The 11763-nt window shown below is 37.4% G+C and overlaps 1 protein-coding gene and 1 pseudogene across 1 annotated transcript in view; one reads left to right on the top strand and one right to left on the bottom strand.

Moving 5' to 3' along the window:
• The window catches only part of PHKA1 (phosphorylase kinase regulatory subunit alpha 1), a 245264-nt gene that overhangs the window by 113193 nt on the left and 120308 nt on the right, over positions 1-11763 (bottom strand). Inside the window, exons 15-16 of the mRNA XM_045290221.1 lie at positions 9690-9799; positions 3434-3578 (exon numbers count right to left, since the gene is read on the bottom strand). Of these exons, the coding sequence (XP_045146156.1) occupies positions 3434-3578; positions 9690-9799 (255 nt within the window). The remainder of the gene's footprint in view (positions 1-3433; positions 3579-9689; positions 9800-11763) is intronic.
• LOC101640641 lies at positions 10129-10368 on the top strand (annotated as a pseudogene).

The following is an 11763-nucleotide window of genomic DNA, read 5'->3' as shown; positions in this document are numbered from 1 at the left end:
CTATTTTTGGTATTCCTTGGAGACTTCATTGCTTCGATCCCCTTGCTGCTCTATTGTTTGCCCTTAATGTTTTGCCACAGTGTGGTGGAGTCAGATCAGGCACAATTCCTACACTGTGTCCCTAGTGTTGTCCCCTGTAGCGCTATGGGTCATTGAGGGATGTTGTGTTTCATGATGAGGCTGGCCCTATGGTCCTCTCTGTGTATTGGCTGTTCCATTGCTCAACTTCTTGAATCTGCAGGTTTGTGTGGTTTGACAACTTTTCAACCATTATTTCTTGGGATATTTTTCTAGCCATTTACTCTTTCTCCTCTCCTAGTCTTCTATAACATTAATGTTTGGTTATTTATTAGTTTCACAAGTATCTTAAGATTTATTCTTATTTTTTAAATCAATTTTTACTCTCTATTGTTCAGATTGGGTAATTTCTATTTTATATTTTTAAGTTTACTCTGTCATCTTCATTCTGCAGTTGAACCTAACTAGTGAGCTTTTCATGTCAGTTATTGTATTTTTTAGTTCTAAAATTTCCGTTTCTTATTTATATCTTTTATTTGTTTGCTGAAACTTTCTATAATATTTATATGGTTCAAGTATGATTGTAATTTCTTGTTGAAGTATTTTTTATGATGGATTCCTTAAAGTCAGATAATTCCATTATCTTTGTCATCTTGGTGTTGGCATCTGTTAATTGTCTCTTCTCATAGATGATGAACACAAAATCTACAGGAAGGCAATAGGCTGGCGTCTACCAAAATATCCCAAAGAAACCAAAAACTTATTGCCCGTAAGTTGATTCCAACTCATAGTGACCCTATAGGATTGGGTAGAACTGCCCCTGTGGGTTTCTGAGACTGCAACTCTTTATGGAAATAGAAAGTTTCCCAAGGAGCAGCTGGTGGTTTCCAATTGCTGTCCTTCGGGTTATCAATTCAACATGTAGCCACTATGGTACTGTAATTAATCCAAGGTCAGCATGTCAGATCTGTAGATGCAGAAGTGAATTAATTCAAGTTTAGCAGGTCAGAGTTGTAGCTGCAGAAGTGAATAGAACCAATTTTTCCAGGCCAGATGATAGGCCACTGATGATTCCCAGGATAAGCAGGCAATATGGCTGGCCATTGGTGCAAATTCAAAGCCTTGGAGGTGGTTGAGTCAGATGCAGATGATAGGCACAGCAAAAAACAATCATTCGTTCGTACTGGAAGCAGGCTACAGCCTCAAGACAATTAATTGCATCAGAGGTGTGGCTTGAGTAAGGATGTTGCATTCCACCCTAATCATATCCCATTATGAAGCTGTGCTTACATTGTATTAGGTCAAGTCACGGGGGATTGCTAGGTGTTGACTACCAAGTCACTGAGCATCCTGGTCTAGTCAAGTTGACACAAAACCTTAAGTACAACAACATATTTGGGGTGCAGTGTTAGATGTACACCCATAAACACATTTTTTTTGGTAAAATGGGTCTGTGACATTCCGATACAGGCATGTTATAGTTGCCCAGTTGCCTGCTATGAATATACCTTAATTTTATCATATTGCTTCTGTACTTGGGGTTTTCCTAAATTTTTTATTTTGTACATTTCACAGACATTATTCAGGAGATAAAAGTTCACAAATGTTAGATTATCTAGGTACACTATACTTTTATCAATATAAAATATGCTTTTCATCTCACTCCTTTTCTCCCTGAGCTCAACTATTTTTGATATTAATATTGCTACCACTTTCTTTTTTGTGAGCATTTACATATGTTTGCATAATAATTTCTTTTCCATCTCTTTAAACAATTTTAAGAATATGTTTGTGAATAACACTTCACTGGATCTTGTACTTTTACATATTCTAGAAACCTCTATCTTTAATATAAGAATTTAAAGAATTCATATTTTATTGCAATAACTGATGTTTTTCCTCATTTCACTAGCACAAAATTTTGGCTGGCAAACCCCGTTTGTTGATAATGTTGACTTTGGAAACTGACTGATTTGAGGCCTAGCTCTGTCACTCACTAGCTTTGGGACTCTGAACAAATCAGCTTCCTCCTTATAAAATGTGTCTATTAATAGTAACTAGCTGAATGGGCTTCTTATAGATGTCTTAAAATAATACGCTGAAAGTACTGGTTTTGAAAAAGTACTCAGTAAATGCTGTAGTTATTACTGTCATGGTGGCTATTGTTTTGTCCCGTGTTCACATCTCAAGTATCAAACTGCATGATTTAAATGTAGACCTTTTGCTTTAGTCTACTTTCTAAGCGGTGGTTGTACATCTCAGAGTTACTATTATTGTTGCTGTTAAGTGTTGTTGAGTAGATTTCAATTCATAATGATCCTATGTGTGACAGACCGGAGCACCATCTGATCCCGTACCATGCTCACAATGATTCTTGTGTTTCAGCTAATTGCTGCAGCTACAGAGTCAATCTATCTTGTCTAGGATCTTCCTCTTTTTCTCTGTCCCTCTACTTTACCAACTATTAGATATTTAAAATTTAATCTCCTTGTCACCACAAATTCAACACATCCCTTTAAAAATGGCACCTTCTCATAGAATTTTTCTGCATTTACTAATGGCAGCACCTAGTCTCTAAGTCTTGAACTTATCCCCATTCATTCCTTATAACGAAGTTAGTCAATATCTGACTTAGATGTTATTTAAAATGATTCTCATATCCTTTTGTTTAATTTTATTTTTGCAACCACCAATCCATTGTATCATCTCATATCCTTATACCAATATTAGTGTCCTTAGCATAAGTCTCTCTTTCCTATAGTGCATATTATCATCACAACAATAGCCCCTAAACATCGCTTTCATCACTTCCTTGTTAAAAACTTTTGATGATTGTAAACTTCTGGAAAAATCTTTATGTATAAGACATCAAGAAGTCCTTCCAAAAAGGGAAAGATAAACAAAAAAAAAACCCTTTCCACTGCCAAATTTTACTGATTCAGATGAGTAGGCCTTAGATAAAGATTGTGACCTTATAAAACCTTGATGTTCCAGTATAGTAAATAAGACAGATGAAGAATGTTGCATTATTGTCTTATCAAGGAATTACATTACTAAAGTTTTACAAACCGACCTTGAAAATAAATACTAAAGTAGTTCCCAACAAAGTTATGGAGCTACAATTTTTGAATCACAGAACTCTGAAATATCCTTGTATATTCATTTATTTGATACATATTTTTGTTTGCCTTTTTCTTCTAAAATATAAACTTTACAAGAGCAGAAATCTCACCTTATTTATTGATCCTCCTATTTCTAGTAATTAGAAAAGTGGCTGGCACAAAATATGAGCTAATAAAAAATATTGAAAGAATATATGATAAGAAGTAGCTCTCTATTGACCATAAGTATTTGAAGCACTAAACACGTTTTACTTAAAAAATGCATTTGCTTTTTTGCCTCACACAGCACTTACCAAGCATGGTGTGTGAGACGGGAAAGGTGATGGTAGGCTGCCCCGTCATCCTCCAACGGCTACAAATGTAGGAGAGGTCTGTTCTAAGCATTTCTACTATCATCTTGTTGTCCAGAGCCAAGTAGAACTGTTGCTGATCTATGAACTGTAAAAAAGAAATATAGCAACTCTGATTAACGCATTCTCATAACTATAAAATTATATTTTAAATTGTCACATATTCTCAGGGTCATGCATGATATCACAGAGACAATGCACCCCAATTTAAAATCTAATATTTCCCATTGTATCTAGTAGTTAATAGGTACATGTATAATTAGTTTTGTATATTCATGGGTCCCATATGTATGGACTTAACCAACCATGGGTTTAAAATATTTGGGGGAAGCAATTGAGTAGTCAAAGCACCAAAACAAAGAGGGAGCATAAAGTGATATTTATATAGCATTTTATTGTATGAGGGGGCTTCAAAAAGTTCTCAGAAAAAATATCCATGATTTTTAAATTAGATTTTTCATGGAACTCTTTGAACCCCTTCTGTGGTGGTTACACATTTTAATGTCAACTTGATAAAAGAATGAAGGGGTGGAGTCTAGTCTGTCAATCAGGTCACAGCCTGGTGATCCCTCCTTGTGGGCATGGCCTTTTCATGAGGATCCTGGGACTTCCTCTTTTCCTCCCTGGAGGCAGGATACACTCTCTCGCTGCTATGCATTCCTCTTGACAATCCACATGGAGCCACACTGATGGCAGCCAGAACCCTAGAGATGAGTCCACTGCCATTAGATCCACAGGACTTTTCATCCACCGGCCTGTGATCTCCCTGCATTTGGCATCATTGCATGTGCTGTGTGAGTCTGAAGAGGAATTCATGGGCTAATATAGGACCTATGGGCTAATATCGAACTTATTGATTTGATCTGGATTAGGCTGGGATGTTTTATTGAGGCATAATTACTTCTTGATATAAAATTCTCTCTTGCACATATATGCATGTCAATGAATTTGTTTCTCTAGTACACCCAGACTAACACATATTAGATAGTATAAGTAATCTAGTGATGATTTAAAGTGTATTGGAGGATACGTGTAGGTGACATGCAAACACTATGTCATTTTATACAAAGGACTTTGGCATCATGGATTTTGGTATCAATCAGAGTTCTGGAATCAATCCCCTGCAGAGAATGAGGAATGACTGTAATACAAGTTCTCACATTTTTACAATGAGCTACAACTTACAAAACATTTTCAAGTACACAATTTCATTTATGTTTATAACAACCCAGTGAGGGTATTTCTTCATATAGCAGATGAAAACTAGGGGCGAGAGAAATTACATGGACCAGCAAACTCACATAGCAGAGTCAGGAATGGCAATATATGTTCCTTTGAGTATACCTCAGTGGTATTATTTCACATATGAGATGACAAGTCTCAAGAAAAGAATTTCTCCATCCCCACATATACATATAATATAGTATAATATTTTCCTGTATCCACAAAAGCCAAAATAAAACCTTGAGCATACAATCTGAATTTAGAGACCATTGTAAGAACAGAAATAATTAATTTAATTTTTTTTAGGTTGAGGATCTATAGGATTTGGAAGAGGGTTCTATCCCTGTATATTTTTCTTTCTTTCTTTCTTTTGTTTGTTAAGTGTTTTAAATTGCGAATGAAGTGTGTGTGGGCAGAATACTAGATGGATTAATGACACCAAGGACACCATGAGTGAAGAAAAAAAGGTAGTTAAAAGACAGAAAACAAAATGCATCACTGGAGAGTCTCTGAAACTTGCTCTTGGGTGTAGATGAGCTAAATTGAAGGGAAGAAATGATGAAATAAAAGAGATGTATAGAAGATTTCAAAGAGTAGCTCAAGAAGACAAAGTAAAGTATTGGTCCTGTTGATTTGTATCCAACCCAAAATATGCGTCAATTTGGATAAGACATGATTCTCAGTGGTTTGGTAGTTAAGCATTGATGTATTGTGGCAGTTATTTGATGATTTCCCCATGTGATAAAGCTGAAGAAAATGAAAACAAATCCATGAGAGCCAAAATATGACCTTGATTCTATCCCATCTGAATTTCAAGAACATCTCAAGAATAGACTTGCTATAATGAAAACTAATGCCAGAAGCTCTCAGGCAGATGGCCTGGTGACACTTCTGGAAGATCCATCAGGATGGCAGCCCAAGGAGAACCCCAAATCCATTTCAACTTCATACTGCTCGGTGATAGTGGCACTGGAAAAATGACGTTTGTGAAACGTCCTGTGACTGGTGAACTTAAGAAGTATTTAACCACCTTAGGCAATGAGGTCCATCCCCTTGTGTTCCATTCTAACAGAGGACCGATTAAATTCAACGTGTGGGATACGGCTGGTCAAGAAAAAAAATTGGAGGACTGAGAGATGGCTATTATATCCAAGCCCAGTGTGACATTATAATGTTCGACGTAAACCCAAGTGCTACAAGAATGTGCCTAACTGGCATAGGGATCTGGTTCGAAAATGTGCAAATATACCCATTGTGCTGTGTGGCAACAAAGGAAGGTTTAGGCAAAGTCCATGGTCTTCCACTGAAAGAAGAACCTTCAGTACTATGACACTTTTGTCAAAAGTAACTACAACTTTGAACAATCCTTCTTTTGGTTTGCTAGAAAACTATTCGCAGATCCTGACTTGCATTTTGTTGTCAGGCCTGCTCTTGCCTCACGAGGTTGTTGCACAATATGAGCATGATTCAGAGGTTGTGCAAAACACTGCTCTCCCAGATGAGGATGATGTCTTGTGAGGGAAGGAAGCTGGAGCCCAGAAGTCTCATTTGATAGGCAACTCTCCTGTGATGTCAGTGGTGCAGCGTGTTTGCCACTCTTATTATATAACTCAGTCGAACATGCTCATCTTTGGGATGCTGAAGTTGATGAATGGGTTTTAGAGTGAGTGTGGCAGTTAAAACCTTTTTTTTTTTTTGGACCTGCATATCTTGCTGTTTTAAAATGCATTTTTCAGCTGATACCAAGGGCTCAAGTGGAAAGCAAATGTTTTGAGAATGATGAGGGCAAGAAATGTACAAATGTGCTTGACACAATGGATATATGTATGGATTGTGATAAGAGGTGTACAAGCCCCCAATAAAATGATTTTTAAAAAAAGAAATGCATTTTCTTTCTTGAAATTCAAATACAAGACTGCTGTAGTCACATCACAATAATCAGTGTGACGATTTGTTTGTTAGCTGTCATTCCCATGCCTTTCCATGTAGAACCAGAATAAGGGTGCATTTCAAATATCTAGCAAAAGAAATAAAGGAAACTAATGACAGAAGGCCTGATGAGCGGTGGGAGGACATCAAGAACATCATACATGAAGAAAGTAAAAGGTCATTAAAAAGTCAGGAAACAAAACAAAAAAGACAGGAAACAAAGAAAAGATCAAAGTGGATGACATAAGAGACTTTGAAACTTGCTCTGAATTGTAAAGTAAATAAAGCACATGGAAGAAATGATGAAGTCAAAGAGCTGAGTAGAACATTTCAAAGGGCATCTCAAGAAGGCAAATTCTAACATTATAATGAAATGTACAAAGACCTAGAATTTGAAAACTGAAAAATACCATCCTCAGCATATCTGAAACTGAAAAAACTCAAGAAAAATTCAAACCTCAAGTTGCAATTTTGAAAGATTCTATGGGCAAACTATCGAATGATGTAGGAAGCATCCAAAGAAGATGGAAGAATGCACAGAGTCACTGTACCACAAACAACTAGTCAACGTTCCACCATTTCAGGAAGAAGCATATGAGCAAGAACCAATGGTGCTGAAGGAAGAAGTTCAAGCTGCACTGAAAACATTTGCCAAAAATAAGGCTCCAGGAATTGAAATGTTTCACAAAGTTGATGAATCGTTTACTCGTCTTTGCCAGGAAATTTGAAAGACAGCTACTTGGCCAACCGAATGGAAGAGATCCATATTTGTACTCATTCCAAAGAAAGGGGACCCAACCTAATGATCAAACCATAGAACAATATCACTGATATCACATTCCAGTAAAACGTTGCTTTACATCACCCAACAATGGTTGTAGCAGCACATTAAGGGGGAACTGCCAGAGGTTGGGGCCCAATGCAGAAGAGGATGTGGAACAAGAGATATCATTGCTGCTGTCAGATGGATTTTGACTCAAAGCAGAGGATACCAGAAAGATGTTTCCTTGTGTTTCATTGACTGTGCAAAGACATTCGACTGTGTGGAGCATCACCAACTATGAATAGCCTTGAGAAGAATCGGACTTCCAGAACACTGCATTGTGCTCATGAGAAACGTGTACCTGGGTCAAGAGGCAGTTGTGGGAACAAGGGCCTACTGCATGTTTAAAATCAGGTCAGGTGTGGGTCAGGGTCGTATGCTCTCACCATACTTACTCAGTCTCTGTGCTGAGCAAATCATCCGAGAAGGTGACTTATCTGAAGAAGAATGTGGCATCAGTAATGGATGAAGGCTAATCAACAATCTACATTATACAGATAACACAAACTTTCTTGCTGAAAGTGAGGAAGACTTGAAGCATTTGATGATGAAGTCCAAGGATAGCAGCCTCCAGTATGGATTAAAACTACATGTCAAGAAGGAGAAACTCCTCACAATTAGACCAATAGGGAACATGATAAATGGAGAAAAGGTTGAAGTTATCAAGGATTGCATCTTACTTGGATCCATAATCAACCCATGCTCATGGAAGCAGCAGTCAAAAGGTCAAAAGACAAGTTGCATTAGGCAAATCTGTTGCCTAAGAGCTCCTAAGAGCACCGAAAGGCAAAGCTGTTACCTTGAGGACTACGGTGCACCTTATTCAAGCCCTGGTGTCTTCAAGTGCCTCATATGCAGGTGAAAGCTGGACAATAGAGAAAGAAGACTGAAGGAGAACTGATGCATTTCCATTGTGCTGGAGAAGAACATTGAAAGTACCAGGTACTGCTCAAAGGACAAACCGATCTGTGTTAAAAGAAGGAAGGATGCTGAGATTTCATCTTATGTTCAAGAGAGACCAGTCCCTGGGACATCATGTTTGGTAAAGGAGAGGGGCAGCGATAAAGAGGAAGGCCCTCAAAAACATGGATTGACAAGAAGCAACATCACAATAAACGGAGAAAAGGCTAAAGTCGTGAATTTCATTTTCCTTGGATCCACAATCAAATCCATGGAAATAGCAGTCAAGAGATCAATGGACCTGTGAAGGAACTTCAAAAGTTGGTGGAAATTTGTCATTTTTTGAATCCCCCATGTATTGCATTTAATAAATCCAATGAAAACAACTTTTTAATAATGTTATATAGCAAAGCTGTCACACTGATGACTAAGGCATGCCTGACCGAAGCCAACATATTTTCAATTGCCTCATATGCATGCAAAAGCTGGACGATGAATGAGGAAGATTGGAGAAGAATTGATGCCTTTGAATTAGTGTGTTGACAAAGAATATGGAAATCCACCCTGGACTGTCAGAAAACGAACAAGTATGTCTTGAAAGAAGTACAGCCAAAATGTTTCTTAGAAGCAAGGATGATGGGACTTAGTCCCACATACCTTTGTCAGGAGGGAACAGCCAATGGAGAAGGGCATTATCCTTGGTAGAGTCAGCAAAGAAGAGGATGTCCCTCAATGAGACACTGACATTGAGTGGTTGCAACAATAGGCTCAAACACAGAGGGAACTATAAGGATTGTGCCCATTACCAGGCTGAGTTTCGTTCTGTTGTACAGAGATTGCTGTAAGTCTGAACCCACTTGTTGGCACTTAATTACAACCAGGCTTTGGCTAGTACACACTAGGGTAACGATGCCTAAAGCATATTGACATTTTGGGTTTTAAGATGATAATCAAGGATTTCCATGTATGTAAAAAGAACCATCTAACTCAAAAAACATAAAACTCCATAGTTGGGGGAAAATATTTTCTATTTACACAAAACAAGTTATCTTATTTTTACATTTTAAAAGTAAAGAATAATTTTACAAACATTCCAACATTTGTAAAAGTCCCTAAATAATGTTTTTGCAATATCCAGGACTTGTCATAGCTCTACCCTGCAAATTCAATTCAGTTCCACTCAACAAATACATACTGAGTAACTTAACACTTTGTACAAGACCTCCTTAATACTTGTCCCAATTCCAGTACATGCTTTATTTCTGCACTATTTCTATTTCCTTTCCATTCATCTCAGTGAACTTTGCAGTTCAGTACACCCACCTGTGGAGTGAAAGTAAAGATAGTTTTTCGAATGTCATATAGTTTTGAAGTTCCAAGGACTCCCATATGTCTGTAGGGTCGTCCGCTGAGCTTCATTTTACTGTTGCACCCTAAGACAGAATTGAGAAACAATCAAGGCAATGATAGTGTACAAATCAAATTGTCAAACGTCTTTTTGTTTTAGTTCACACTCATTGACTGAATGAACTATGTTCTATGTCTCACAATCCGTGATCATGTGCTGTGCATGGCAACAGTAAGCACTGAGACTTCTATAACTCAGTAAGTAAATAACTTTATACTCCTATAAAGAAGCCACATCAGGCTTGCTCTTGGGTCAAAAGGGTGAGCAGGTCTACCACTGCGGCCCCAGGCCGGTGACGAGATGCCATTACACATATGGTACTACAGTGCTGTGGGGTTCAGTGACCTCGGGTTAATGTGAGATGACACAATACACGAGAATGAAAATATCAAAAGAGTCATAAAACTACTTCCTGAAAACCTTTAGCGTCACCAGCTGTTTCGCATTAAGACACCCTTGGACCTGTCCATCAGGCAACAGATCTTGCCAAAAGAGCAGTGGACAAAATACGAGGAGGATACATTGTACCTGGAACTGTATCTCAAAGAGGCGATTTGGGAAAGAAAAAAGAGCGAAGGATGGGCAAAGAAATGATCTTATCATTGAAATCTGTGGAGGAAGCTGTGCTCAGAGTATTTTTCTGAAGTTCGTTCAACCTGAATATATAATTTAAAACCTATTCTGGGCTGCAAAAGTATTACTTCAGATACCTATTGTAATCTTTAAAAAGGCCACATCGTCTGGATATTAAATCATGCACATACAATTAATAGTTCTCTGAAGGATAAAATTAAATAGCCGGTATATTTGTACCACATTTCACTAAAGTCCCAAAGCTATAATGAATATGAAACTCATTAAAGTAAATTACGCATCAACAGCACTGAAAGTTCACCTCAGATCAGCTACCATTTTGCTGAAAAGTGGCAGAGTGAATTGTTTCAGAGAGCTTCTCCAATTGCACAGCAAATTCTATTCAATTCGATGAAAATATTTTGAAATTTCTTTTGTCTGACAGGGTATTTTGTGGAACTTTTAACCCTGGTAGTAAAATCCACTCAGCAGAGGAACAGCGTTGTTTTTGCTTGTTTGTTTTCTTTTTATTACATGGCATTATACACATTTCTCTAAAAGTTGTTTTCTACCAACAGTACATCTTGGATATCTTTTTATATCAGTACTAACAGAACTACTGACTTATCCCTTTCTCTCTTTTAATAATTTTTTTGTAATATAACAGTGGGTGAATGTTTACCTGATGAACACACAAACAAAATCAAGATATGGAACATTACTAGCACTATAGTTACATCTCATGTTCTCCTTCCTAGTTAATAATCTTCCCAATCTCTCAAAATTAACTTACTGTCAGATTACAATAAACAGTAAGAGCTTCCCATTGTTTAGCTTTACATTAACAGATTAATAGAAAATGTACTTTTAAAAATATGTTTTCTTTCATACAGCATTATGTCTATGACATTCATCTATACTGTAATATATTCAATTTATTCATTTTCATTGCTGTAAAGCACTCCACTGTATGAATGTATCAAAATTTATTTATCCATTCAGCTGTTTTAGGCTATTATAACTAAAGGTCTTATAAATATTATTGTTGTGGGTGGGGTTCCAAGACCACCCTTAAGTTTTATTACTCACTAGGAAGACTCACAAGACATAATACATAGATCAGGTATCAGGCATCAAAGACCCAGAATAAAAAATCATATCAATGTGAATGAGGGGAGTGTGGAGTGCAGACCCAAACCCATCTGTAGACAATTGGACATTCCCTAACACAAGGAAGAGATGAGCCAGTCAGGGTGCAGTAGAGCACCGATGAAACATACAACTTTCCTCTAGTTCTTTAATGCTTCCTCCACCCCCTCCTTATTACGACCCCAATTCTACCTTACAAATCCGGCTAGACAAGAGCATGTTCATGGGTACAGATCAGAGCTGGAAACAAGGAATCCAGGACAGATA

Source organism: Echinops telfairi, unplaced genomic scaffold (genome assembly GCF_000313985.2).
Source record: "Echinops telfairi isolate 266 unplaced genomic scaffold, ASM31398v2 ScPeMD7_34;HRSCAF=130, whole genome shotgun sequence".
NCBI lineage: Eukaryota > Metazoa > Chordata > Mammalia > Afrosoricida > Tenrecidae > Echinops > Echinops telfairi.
Note: the sequence above shows the minus strand (reverse complement) of the source record. Positions and strands in the feature narration are given on the sequence as shown.